The sequence below is a fragment of the Xenopus tropicalis genome, chromosome 4 (assembly GCF_000004195.4).
Source record: "Xenopus tropicalis strain Nigerian chromosome 4, UCB_Xtro_10.0, whole genome shotgun sequence".
Lineage (NCBI taxonomy): Eukaryota > Metazoa > Chordata > Amphibia > Anura > Pipidae > Xenopus > Xenopus tropicalis.
Genome location: NC_030680.2, coordinates 41318788 through 41332883, shown reverse-complemented (window position 1 = coordinate 41332883; position 14096 = coordinate 41318788). Strand labels below are relative to the sequence as shown.

The following is a 14096-nucleotide window of genomic DNA, read 5'->3' as shown; positions in this document are numbered from 1 at the left end:
CTCCAAATCAAAGACAACTTTTTCCGGAATCAAAACAACAAATCTTAATCTGTGACATAAACCCCCAAACTACTACATTTTTTTTTAAATTTCAAAATCATTAACATGTATCCTGGTTAATCCAGCACATGCATAAAAATACCTTGGTTGATCCTGTCCCTCTATGTATATTTGCCAGAACTTCACATAGCCATCATGGCTAGCTGTGGCCAGGACTGTTCCATCAGGAGAAAGTGCACCTTCACTTAGACGCTGAATATGTAAAACAAGAGATATTGCTCACTATGAAAAAGTAGAATAGTGTTATGTGAAACTTGCACTAGCTCCTACAAAATATGAAGGCCTTGTGCTTTTATGTAGGTAATGGAACTCGAAGAGGACTTTTAATATACAGGTATGGGACCTGTTACCTAGAATGCTCGGGACCCAGAGATTTCTGCAAAAGGGTTCTGTCCATAATTTAGATCTCAAAATGTTAAGTCTATTAAAATCATTTAAACCTTAATTAAACCCATATGGTTGTTTTGCCTCCAATAAAATAACAAAAAAAAAAAACAGTTTTATTATTACAGAAAAACAAAAAATACTTTTTAAAAACCTGAATTATTTGCATAAAATAGAGTCTATAGGAGATAGCCTTTCCATAATTTGGTGCTTTTTGGATAATGGGTTTCCAGGTAACGGATCCCATACCTGTACTCATTTTACAACAAGGAGTATAAATTATTATAATATATATATATATATATATATATATATATATATATATATATAATAAGTTTGTCACGTGACAGAAATTACATCACAAAGCACAGATTATATATGCTGATTACTAAGGATATTTATGATTTTTATGCATTACAATATGTATTAGCAACACTTGTGTGCTAAATTATAAGGGATATAGTAACACTAGCCTCTTAATCCTTCCAGTGAATGTCCAGGATTGTAATCTAACCATTATTCAGACAAACTCAAAACCTTATGTGAGACTTACCACATGTATAAGATATAATATCCACAGGGCAATACAAATTTAAATGAAAAAAAATGACAATGCAACTCTTCATAAAAAGAAGATAAATTATTTAACCTACATGCATACTGTATATTTAAACAAATGTCTTTCCTTAAGCATCACTTTGAAGTTACTACAGTAGTGCATAAACCTAAAATGGGTGTATACAACACAACCTGGAGTAATTAAGTGAGCATGGAACATTTTCATGGGAAGAGCCTGATGGAATCATAAAATACTGAGCAAATGTTACTACATATATAACTAGCACTTAGTCAGTTGTCTTCCCCACTGTTTGCTCTTTGTTGACTCAAATTATTATGTCCCATACTGCTGAGTCCTTTTACTTGCTTAACAACAATGTCTTATATACCAAGAACGTTATCCTCTCATTTTTCTGCAGCCATCTTTTTTTTTTTTTTTTTTTTTTTTTACAGGTTTAACAACATAAATGCAAAAAAAAAAAAAAAAAACACAAACACACAACCTACCCCAGAATGTCCCTTCACAATTATGAATCCTTCTTTGATTTCACTGACATCTACTGGCCAAGTGCTGTGGTTTGCGCGCACAATTTCCAAATCCCACACTTCAGCCTAGAAACAAAAAAAGGACGGGTGTGGAAGGGAAAAAAAAGTTAATATAATCACTCTTTGTAAACAATATAAAGTATTGTGAAATGGACTAAAAATAAGAGGGTCTGCCATTTCTGGAGAGAATTAGAAGATGAAAGGTCTGGTAGCTCTCCCCAGCAAAATGGGCCTTTGCCAATTAATAAAAAGGCTCTGGTCATGTTTCATCTGTGTAAGCATGTTAGCTGCATAATTCTGTTTGTTTACTTTATGACTTGGTTTAACTGAACTCCTTTTTACCAGTGGTCTGCAGCCACAGGAATTTATACTGAACACAATAAACAAGAAAATGCAATATGTATATAAAGCCTTAAATAATTACTAAATACTGCCTTTTACACTGGAAATTTACTGTGCCCACACCAAGGTTCAAAACACATGGATGATCCATGGCTTTAAAGTTGCCCACAGCTGCTCCCATCTTGATTATTAGGGCACATTGTATTGCCCTAAACACTGTGCATAATCAGTATGCTCATTTAATACCCTGGGATGAATCCCATCCGGCCCTGGACCTTTGTTTACCTTTACATGTTCAAGTCTCTTTTGAATTTCCTCCTGAGTGACCCATGCGTCAGTAGCTAAATTACTAGAACTTGGCATATTAAAGGAACAGTAACATCAAAAAATTAAAGTGTTTTAAAGTAATTAAAATATAATGTGCCGTTGCTCTTCAAAAAAAAATTGTGTTTTTGCTATAGAAAAGCTACTATATAAATAAGCTGCTGTGTAGCCATGGGGGCAGCCATTCAAGCAGGAAAAAAGGAGAAAAGGCACAGGTTACATAGCAGATAACTAGTAGATAAGCCCCATATAATGGGGCTTTATCTGTTATCTGCTAAGTTACCTGTGCCTTTTCTCCTTTGAATGGCTGCCCCTATGGCTACACAGCAGCTTACTTATATAAACTATAGTAGTCTTTCTGAGGCAAACACACCAGTTGTAGCAATGCAGGGCAATTATACATTATATTGTAATTACTTTTATACACTTTCAATTTTTGGTGTTACTGTTCCTTTAAAAGGGAAGCCTTCATTATCTGGCTCCTCAGATGTATAGACAGATGAAAAATAAGTTCAAAATTTCAGCTTTTTCCCCGTTCTCATCAACCATACCCCCCCCCCCCCCCCGTGATAATAAGGTTCCCACCCCTTCTTGCTTAATTTTTTTACTATTCACATAATTAAAAAATAATTTTGGATTCTTTTTACTCCTAGCTGCAATATCCCTTTCCATCTCTATTTTAGCTTGCTTGATAGCTTTTTTGCATGCTTTATTTGCTTCCTTGTACCTGATGAAAGTTTCTGCTGTCCCAGCTAACTTGAATGCCCTAAAAGCACGTCTTTTCTTACCAACCTCGACACTAACACCTTTATTCAGCCATAAAGGTTTTGCTTTGCGATGCCTCTCCTTGCTTACAAGGGGGATATACTGTTGTGTACACCTGCAAAGCAATGTTTTAAAGATGTTCCATGTGATTTTTAACATGCATATATAATGTATACGTTAATATAACGATAATATCCCATGAAAGGTCACATCTGAAGCATACATTCCCATTGCTAATATGATGTGGTAGCCTTGGACTGGCACAATAGTCTAGTATATCTAGACAAATTCTTTGAAGAGGTTTATTTAAAGCAGACATAGGGCCTGATTCACTAAAGGGCGATAAAACGTGCGCTATTTTAATTGTGCGCTAAAATTTTTACCGCGGCTTAATTTTGCCGATTTTTCGCGCGATTCACTATAAGCATACTCGCACTTTTTTACGCGCGATATTGCATGCGTTATTTAACTCACGAAGACTATTTCAATGCGGTATTTGCTGGTACATGTGCTAAATTACGCCCGCGAATAGTCACCGCATATGAATGGTAGCATATAAATAGTATCATATAAATAGTAGATGCTTATAAATAGTAGCCACTAGTGATGAGCAAATGTGTTCTGGTTATCTTTAGTGAAAAATTAGCAAATCTTTCGAAAGATCCACGAAACGGCAAAAATGTTGTGCGGGCAAAAAAATTGTTGCTGTGACTATTATTTTTTGACGCTTGTACAAATTTTTGTATGTGCAGTGAATTTGTGTGGCAAATTTTTTCATGCGTTTTGCCATTGGCGGATTGTTTTGCGAAACGCATGAAAAAATCCGCCGCAAAAAATTCAACGCACGTCCAAAAATTTGCTGCAAATCCATAGCCAAATATAAATAGTCGCGCAAATGAACGCACGCCATGTTAGCCATACACGCCAATACTTGCAGAAAATGACTATTAAAAATGAAAATTTCGCTGCAAACTGGCGCCTGCGTCACTCTAGGGGAAACACATACTTGAATAAATAACACTGTAAGTCCATATTTTATTGCAAAAAATCATTTACTGTACTTTTGTATAATTTTTCGCCTGCCTGTAGTAGGTGTTAATTTTCGCATAGCTAAATGCGATATTTAGAGCGCAAAAGGTATAGTGAATCATGCGATCGTATTCTTTTCAGCGCGGAAATTAACGCATGCGGTAAAACTAGTGCGAGAAATAACCCATGCGAAAATGGCGATTTTTCGCACGCGATAATACTATGGTGAATCGCGCGCAAATTTTTTTGCGTTTTTTAACGCAAAAAAGCGTGCGATAATTTTTATCGCACTTTAGTGAATCAGGCCCATAGTAGATAAATGGGGAAAACCCTAATTTTGTAGGCAATTATGAATAATATATGGTGCTGGTTACCCTTTGGGCTAAACATTAATCCTATCTGTAACAATGGCCCCTTTATTGGAGCTCCCTATAGATCCTCTCGCTTATCTGTCAGTGTGTGAAATGAAGAGTGGGCGTGTCCTCTCTGCCAGAAGCACAGTAGGAGGGGGAGAGCCAATCACAGCCCTGCAGTCACACAAGCACAGACAGGCTTCAGTTCCCTATCAGGTCAGCCTAGCTGCTGATTGGTTCCTATCCTACATTGCCTGTAATGAGGGCCACCGGCTCCCCTGCACATCCAGAGAATTCAGTCAGCAGGAAGTGGAACAGATGGGCGGGGCTAGTGAGGTTTCGGTGGAATTTCTCAAAAAATCAGTTCGAAACACAACATTTTTAAGCACAATCCTTCTATATCTAGAAGAGTATAATTCACTGGTACATTCATAATTTTTATAGGATATGTCTCCTTTAAACATATCCGTTCTCTTGACTTGACCTGTAATATTAAAGCTAAACAAATAGCTGACTTTATGAAACACTACAATGACTGATTCTGGTGAATTTTTACCAAGAGCAGTGAGAAACATTTTAAGCCAAGTTAAAACAACAAGTGACTACCTTATCCTCATGCAGCAAGGCAACTGTTTGGCTTGTATCGTCAACAACATTCTCTTCGCTTTCTTCTGGGATATACGGGCACCAGATAATTCTGCGGAAGTTACTTAACACAGTGTTTTCTGGTCTTCGTATATGCACAACAATGTCATCTCTGTGTAATATGTTAAGAATCAAATGTGATATAATAAAATTGTAATATCAGAAATGCAGGTTTCAGTTGAAGCCTTTGTGTTACACATCTCTTGGATTGGATTTAAAACATATGATCACTAAAAAATGTTTTCCTAAATATTTAGGTGAAAAGTGAATATGTAAGCTGTTTACGCTGTGATATTCTGTGTTAAATCCTTTTCTCTTAGGACGTCTATGGGACACAGGGACCAAGGGGTATAGTATCTACGAAAAGGAGGCAAGACACTAGAAAAGGAAGAAGAGAAAGAGTACCATTCCTCCCTGCTACTATGCCCCTCCCCCCTGAGACTGACCGTTTTGTCAACAACAGAACAATATAACAAAGTAAAACAAACTGTGTCCCACAGAAGCCCTGAGAGAAAAAGGATCTTACATGGAGTATCACAAAATCTCATTCTCTCTTGCAGGTGTCTATGGGACACAGGGACCATCGGGACATACCATAGCTGTCAAATTATATAAATGGGGTGGAAATAAGCAAACTAATACGCTAATTAGAATAAATATAGTATACCATGCTCCAGCACTCCTAAACTGTCTGATATTTATCTTGGTCCTGAGTTAGTATCAAAGGTGTAAATTACAGTGCAATTACACGGCTAGAAGCCTCAGTCCCTTTTTTGCCCCCCCAACCTCTCCTCCACTGCTCGTTCCTTAGCCACAATCCTTTATGAACCTTAAATGGGGAAACAGACACCAATAATATAATACTGACAGCTGACTGTCAAGCAGAGACAGTTAGCCCTTTATACGTATAAGTATACAAGGGATTCTCGCCTCCACCACAATCCCTGGTCGCTTAAAAGGAGAACTATACCCCCGGGGCGCAAAAAGCCCCCTTAACTATCATTGCCTAGACTCCCCTCACCACTCCCTTATCGCATAGTTTAAGTTTACACTCTGTTCCTATCGCTAACCACTAGCCAAAAATGCTGAGAATTGCCATGAGTGTGACATGAGAGTGTGCTGATCTTAGTTACTCTATTAGCCGAGGCAATGGCCAGTTCTCAAGGCCGGGTATGCAAAACACTGGCATGTTTACTTCCCTTGACTCCACCCAGTTTAGAATTTGACTGAGCTCTCTCAGAGTCTGTTGACTCCTCGTGCTATCCTGACGATTGAGGTAAGCCACAGTAGTGGCATTGTCTCACTGGACTTTAATTGTATGTTCCAAACAAGAGTTTGCTAAGGTAAGCTATTTTTTGGAGGTCAGCTAACCACAATTTTAGCCATAAGGAACGACGAGCTGCCACCAAGAGGGCTGAGGTGCAGTTAATCACTCAAGCTGCATCAATAGAGACTTCAATAAAATAATCGTTTGCTTCCCTGACTTGGTCAGAGAAGCCATTTCCCGTATGGAGGTGCCAGAGTTGATAGCGTCAGTTATAGAATTTGACCAAATCTGGGTGGCATGGGAAACCCAAGCAGAAGCCAGAACAGGTCGCAGACTCTCTCCAAAGGATGCGAGGGCCGACCTGGAGCTCTTGTGGAGGAGAGAGATGAAACAACCATGTTCAGGATGGAGAGCGGAGGACGCAGGGCCTTTAGGATGGAGAGCGGAGGATGTGGGGCGGGGCTTCAGGATGGAGAGCGGAGGATGTGGGGCTTCAGGATGGAAAGCAGGGGATGTGGGCCGAACTAAGGAGGATGTTGTGCCGTCAAACTCTCGCGTGATGGTAGAAAAAGCTTGCATGGTTTCCTGAAGGCTCAGAATGCAAGTGGTAGAACATGAGTGGAGGGGGAGAAAGAGCACAGAGCGATGGTGTGTAAAGGAAAAAAGCAAGGAAGGCAGTGCAGACAGTGATAAAAGTTTCCCAAGGGTAGATACTGACCCTAGGTTGAGGTGCTGCTGGAGTAAGGCTCTAGACAGCTTCTGCTCTCATTTACAGAAGAGGCAGGGAAGCTGTGTGGCCCGCTCCAATGCCACACGTAAGGGGAAGCCTGAATAGGGTAACTGCTGTTGGAGGCTGCTAGGTCAACCCCAGGTCCCCATACACGGGCGGATTGTAGCTGCCGATATCGGTCCCTTGGCTTATCGGCCGGTGTAGGGGCCTGGCCGACCGATATCTGGCCTGAAATTGGGCAGATATCGATCTGCCAGGTTAGAAAATTCAGTCGGATCGGGGACCACATCCGTTCGTTGATGCGGTCCCCGAACAGACTGCCCCATTGCCGCCGATTGAATTCGCCTACAGGTTCCCCGATATCGCCCACCCGTAGGTGGGGATATCGAGTGAAGATCCGCTTGCTTGCCGACATTGCCAAGTCCAGTCTGCCTGAGTATGGGCAGCTTAAGTCTGACCACAGATTAGTGAAAGAATTCAGGAAGGTTCTATCTCCTTGAGGGACACAAAAAGAAAAACGGTCAGTATCAGGAAGTGATGGGGGGGGGGGGGTAAAGCAGCAAGAAGGAGGGGTCATATTCCTCTTCTAGTATCTTGCCTCCTGTTGGTAGATACTAAACTCCATGGTCCCCCTGTGTCCCAGAGACATTTGCAAGAGAAAATGCTAATAAAACTAGTAGTGCAAAGTATTGTATGATCTGTTGTAACCTCTAGACCACTAAGAACAAGATTAAACACTACCCTATCCATGTCTCATTCTGTAAGATTTAAGTAAAACATAAATGTTGAAGTAGTTATGAAAATAAATTATACAGGTAATATTTTATATCAATTTATAACAAAGGATACTGGATTTTTCCATTTGTCATTGACAACTGCCACACAAATAAGCTACCTGCTTCATCCAAACATGCTAGATGGTTAGATTTGAGATGTGCAAATGCCAAGTCAGTTACACTTCCTGTAATGCCTTTCAGTAAGATCCTCTCAGCGGTTGTAAGGCTTAGAACTCTGACCATGGCGGATCCATTAGCACCTAAAACATCAGAAATTGGATAAAAAAAAAAAAAAAAGCAGACATCAATGACAGTGTATAGGAATATTACTAGGAGTAATTATCTGTTAAAAGACATTAAGTTCAAGCAGAAAATGAGACAACATGCAGTAATGGAATAGAGAGTGACTTGTCACCCTATAAATTATACTTAAGGAAGTATCTATCTATCTACAGTGGCTTGCAAAAGTATTCGGCCCCCTTGAACTTTTCCACATTTTGTCACATTACAGCCACAAACATGAATCAATTTTATTGGAATTCCACGTGAAAGACCAATACAAAGTGGTGTACACGCGAGAAGTGGAACGAAAATCATACATGATTCCAAACATTTTTTACAAATAAATAACTGCAAAGTGGGGTGTGCGTAATTATTCAGCCCCCTTTGGTCTGAGTGCAGTCAGTTGCCCGTAGACATTGCCTGATGAGTGCTAATGACTAAATAGAGTGCACCTGTGTGTAATCTAATGTCAGTACAAATACAGCTGCTCTGTGACGGCCTCAGAGGTTGTCTAAGAGAATATTGGGAGCAACAACACCATGAAGTTCAAAGAACACACCAGACAGGTCAAGGATAAAGTTATTGAGAAATTTAAAGCAGGCTTAGGCTACAAAAAGATTTCCAAAGCCTTGAACATCCCACGGAGCACTGTTCAAGCGATCATTCAGAAATGGAAGGAGTATGGCACAACTGTAAACCTACCAAGACAAGGCCGTCCACCTAAACTCACAGGCCGAACAAGGAGAGCGCTGATCAGAAATGCAACCAAGAGGCCCATGGTGACTCTGGACGAGCTGCAGAGATCTACAGCTCAGGTGGGGGAATCTGTCCATAGGACAACTATTAGTCGTGCAATGCACAAAGTTGGCCTTTATGGAAGAGTGGCAAGAAGAAAGCCATTGTTAACAGAAAACCATAAGAAGTCCAGAAGTGCAGTTTGCCACAAGCCATGTGGGGGACACAGCAAACATGTGGAAGAAGGTGCTCTGGTCAGATGAGACCAAAATGGTACTTTTTGGCCAAAATGCAAAACGCTATGTGTGGGGGAAAACTAACACTGCACATCACTCTGAACACACCATCCCCACTGTCAAATATGGTGGTGGCAGCATCATGCTCTGGGGGTGCTTCTCTTCAGCAGGGACAGGGAAGCTGGTCAGAGTTGATGGGAAGATGGATGAAGCCAAATACAGGGCAATCTTGGAAGAAAACCTCTTGGAGTCTGCAAAAGACTTGAGACTGGGGCGGAGGTTCACCTTCCAGCAGGACAACGACCCTAAACATAAAGCCAGGGCAACAATGGAATGGTTTAAAACAAAACATATCCATGTGTTAGAATGGCCCAGTCAAAGTCCAGATCTAAATCCAATCGAGAATCTGTGGCAAGATCTGAAAACTGCTGTTCTCAAACGCTGTCCATCTAATCTGACTGAGCTGGAGCTGTTTTGCAAAGAAGAATGGGCAAGGATTTCAGTCTCTAGATGTGCAAAGCTGGTAGAGACATACTCTAAAAGCCTGGCAGCTGTAATTGCAGCAAAAGGTGGTTCTACAAAGTATTGACTCAGGGGGCTGAATAATTACGCACACCCCACTTTGCAGTTATTTATTTGTAAAAAATGTTTGGAATCATGTATGATTTTCGTTCCACTTCTCACGTGTACACCACTTTGTATTGGTCTTTCACGTGGAATTCCAATAAAATTGATTCATGTTTGTGACAAAAATGTGACAAAATGTGGAAAAGTTCAAGGGGGCCGAATACTTTTGCAAGCCACTGTATCTATCTATCTATCTATATATATGTAGTCAAGGTTTAAATTTCGCCAGCCTAGCAGTTACCTGGTGTCAATATATCACTGTTATTGCAATAAATACTGGGGCCACATTTACACACACTAATATATGTACTTGAACAAGGACAGCACTCCTAGGATTTAAAGAATTATGAGCAAAATGTAAATGCAAAAATAGAAAGGTTTATTACTTACTTACTATTAGCAGTTTTTACAAATTTTTGAAAACGGATTTGAAACTTGCACACATCTCTTCGGAGTAACCAGATTTCATTTTTCTAGTGCTTCAAGAACATGTCCATTTACCTGACCATATCTACTTTACACACTAACCCATTTATACCTATATCAATTGAGTTTACATTTCTCGAGTCAATTTAAAATTTGAATTGAAATTGATATGATACCTCTAGTAGCATATGCAATGTAGTCGTTTGATACTGCTATCAGATTGCCACAGTAGTACTTCTGTTCCCAATCATATTTAGCTACCGGCTGTATTTTGACCTTCAAAGACAAAAAATGAAGCAGTTAATAAAAACTCTATTTGCTTAAAAAAAAAAAAAAGAATAATTTTCTAGACATTACCAGAAACCTCAGATTAAAGTTAAAAAAAAAAAATGCATATATAAAAAGGCAGCACAGTGGTGCACTGGAATCATGAGTTCTTTGGGTTGGGTGCTATCTGGAAGGAATTTGCGTGCTCTCCCAAATTCTTTGTGGGTTTCCCCCAGGTACTTACTCCCACACCCTAAAAAACACATAGGCAGGTCAATTGGCTCCCGATAGTAACCCTAATTTGTGTGAAAGTGATAGGGACTTTAGACTAAAAGTTCTACTGGGGCGGGGACTGACATAAATGTGTAATCTATGAAAAATGATGTATAAAGCAGTTTGTTTTCATAAATTCGTTTTTTTTTTTTTAAGTGAAACAAAATGTTAAGAGAAATGTAAGAAATTAAAGAAATGTTATAAAATCTGTCATATGATGTGCCTCCCCTAAGTGAATATACAGGGTCTTTGATGAAGTCATATGATGGGGGTTGTACAGGGGGGTTGCCTGGCAAAAGCTGCCCTTTTAACCAGTTGTTTGTATCACAGCACTGGTTTTCTTGAAAGGTTCCTGTGTGTATTTAAATGTTTAAAGCGCAGGCACCCAGGTAAATACATTTATGCAAGGGTACATAATATTTAGATGTCTAGATAGATACAGATGTAATTCATGGTTTTTGCAACAAAAAGAAATATGAGTATGGAGCTTTTTAATTCATACCTTTAATTTTCCACTTACACCCAGGTACTTGTGCCTATATATAAATCAGGGTTGTCCAACTGGAGGCCCACAGGTCTGATGTGGCCCTCCACAGGATTTTTATGGCCTCCGGTCTGCTCTGAAGCGCCATGAACTTTACTATATGACATTTAAATTGAATGTGGCCCTCCAACATGCTGTATGAGCTATATCTGGCATAGAACTTTTAATTAGGGATGCACCAAATCCACTATTTTTGGATTTGGCCGAACGCTTTATAAAAGATTTGGCTGAATAGCAAACCAAATTTGCACAGGTAAATAAGGATATGTAAAGGTTAAAGAGCTCTGTGCGCTGTGACAAATTTACTACTTACGTGTTTATGTGACAAGTCAAGTGATTTTATGGATTTCGGGTCAGCCAGGAGCATGAAAAGGAGTGAATCTTGGCCAAATCCTGAACCGAATCCTGGATTTGGTGCATCCCTACTTTTAACAAGTTAACAGAACTGCCTAAGATTAGGCTAAACATACAAAATACATGCCAGATATGAGATATATACAATGTCAGATATGGGATAAATATACTGCAAAAGCGCTCAGAAAAGTGCTCAGAGTAACTTTGCATCAATTCATTTTTTGGGCTTAGACCCCCTTTAACCGGTCGCTACCTTTAAGAAAGGCTTTCTATAAAAGGTTACATGTAATACAGTCTGCTGGAATAGCTAGTAACAATCTAGATTATCCATCTTTATTTACAAACTAAATTCTCACTGAAACAATTCCTAGCACAATATTCACCAACCACTGTACAAAATGCTACCCATGAAACACTGACAAGGTAACTGAAGTACTAAAAACATATTTACCTTGTTGCTGCCTCTTGCTTTGCTGCATATATTAGAGTCATGGCTGGCAACGATTTCTACATCTTTAGCAGTGATTTCAATGCAAGAAGAGCTGTCATCTCCAGATAGGCAACTAAGACAATAATAACAGTGATTAAGGCTGGGACAAAAAACAAAACAATAACATTTTTGACTGAAAACATATAGGACTTATATAAAGGTATAAAACTGTCAATACGGTGAATAATGTGGTATACAACAATTTGCATCTCATTCTGGTGATATAACAGAATAAAAAGAGGCAAAAAGATGAACGGTTTCTAAGTTTGAGGAGTTGTTTTTAATATTGTTTTGCAGAGTGGCTTATATGAAACAATGCTATGAGCCACAGGGCCAACTCAGTTATTTGTAAATTACCCTAATGAAGGTATGTACTGTACTGTAATATGACCACTGGGCATTATACTTTATTTGCACTCAGGAAGAAAGATCACATTGATGTGAATTAAATATTGCAATTTTTTTCTTTACAACTTGCCAATTATACAAGTTTCTCTGTACTAAGCCTGTTGAGTGTTGTGTTTCATAATATAAGAATAGTTTACAAGCTTTGTTTCCAAAAAAGCCTAAGTTCAGTTTTAAACGGGCACGGAACTTAAAGTAGAACTATACCCCCAGGTGATAAAAGCCCCCATTAACCCCTATCACCTCTCCCTTATTGCATAGTTTCTAAGCTTAAAGGAGAAGGAAAGGTAAAAACTAAGTAAGATTTATCAGAAAGCTCTATGTAAATACAACCATAAGCACTCACAGAAACGCTGCACTGACTTCTCTGTCAAAAGATTTGTGGTGTCTGTTTTCCTCTGCCAGAGACACACAGCTCTCTCCCCTCTCCTGCTCCCTACTCCCTCAAGAATACCAAGAACTCACTCCCCCCTTAGGAATGTATATCTGAGCCAATCAGCAGGAAGCTTCCTCATAGTCTTACAAACTAAGCATGTACACTGGTCTGGGTCTCTGTGCAGGAGCAAGGCATTATGAGAACTTTATTTACACAGCTCAGAGTTTTTTTCTTCCTGTTTGGCTTCTGATCATTTGCACAGGTGAAATATGAGGAGACTTAAGGGCACTATTGAGAGAATTGAAGGTATGCCTGCAGCTTGAGATTAACTCTTTATTAGCCATTCCTTCACCTTTAACAACCGTCCCTATCACTAACCCCTAGCTAAAACAGCAAAGTAGCACAGCAGCGTACCCGACAGACATCTTCTTAGCAACTGAAGACACTTCAGTTGCACCACAGGTCTCACCACCAACACGGACCCTGCTTGCTCATGCACAGTTTAAGCAGTTTTCCTCCTTCCACCAACTGCACAAGCGCAAGCAGAGCCGTTTTATGCGATAAGGGAGATGTGTGGGGGGGGGGTCAAGGCAGTGATAATTAAGGGGGCTTTTATCGCCTGGGGGTATAGTCCTCCTTTAAAAGAGTAATTAAGCCACTCTGATACACTATACAACATGCTAGACATTTTTTTGAGCCCACGGCCTGGAGCCTATAGATGTAAGGGATGGGTTATGTGCAGCAGCCTCATACAAGGAGTGTATTTTGAACATCCTGGTAAAAAATGATCAAGCAGAGATTGACCTGTACTTCCACAAAGGTTGTCTACATAATTAAAAGCCCATATGGGCTATTATATTGTGGAAAGACAGTAAAATAACTCAAAGAAAGGATGCACAGGGCATCCCATAAGGGCAGCATTAGATCCTAAAAGGCAGAAAAAAAAATTGAGGAGAAGGATATAGCAAAATAACCGGTAGCGAAGCAATAGGCAGATGCCCAAGAGGTGAGGATTTAGCAAAGGAGCTCCTTAAATTAATTAGAGACATATTGGATACACAAGTTAAACCGTGCAACATCAAGGGGCTTGAATGGACAATTTAGTATGGCTTGCTTTCAGACATGAGTTCTGTGATATCCTAACATCCTAATATATGTGTGGTTTTTAATTTTTAAAACAATGGTTAGATATAAAAGTTGTTTTTTTTTTTGTTTTTTTTTTATATATATTTTTCAGGATGGACGGTCTTAAATCATGGCCAATGCAAAGGTCATTGGACTTTTTTGTATTTTTGGAACTTT

At 39.5% G+C, this 14096-nt stretch overlaps 1 protein-coding gene across 3 annotated transcripts in view; it reads right to left on the bottom strand.

Moving 5' to 3' along the window:
* The window catches only part of edc4 (enhancer of mRNA decapping 4), a 64685-nt gene that overhangs the window by 45241 nt on the left and 5348 nt on the right, over nucleotides 1-14096 (bottom strand). For all 3 annotated transcript variants that reach the window (XM_004913502.3, XM_002935371.5, XM_004913501.4), the window contains exons 3-8: nucleotides 11975-12086; nucleotides 10262-10361; nucleotides 7853-8039; nucleotides 4968-5118; nucleotides 1510-1614; nucleotides 143-252 (exon numbers count right to left, since the gene is read on the bottom strand). In XM_004913502.3, coding sequence (XP_004913559.1) covers nucleotides 143-252; nucleotides 1510-1614; nucleotides 4968-5118; nucleotides 7853-8039; nucleotides 10262-10361; nucleotides 11975-12086 — 765 coding nt within the window. The remainder of the gene's footprint in view (nucleotides 1-142; nucleotides 253-1509; nucleotides 1615-4967; nucleotides 5119-7852; nucleotides 8040-10261; nucleotides 10362-11974; nucleotides 12087-14096) is intronic.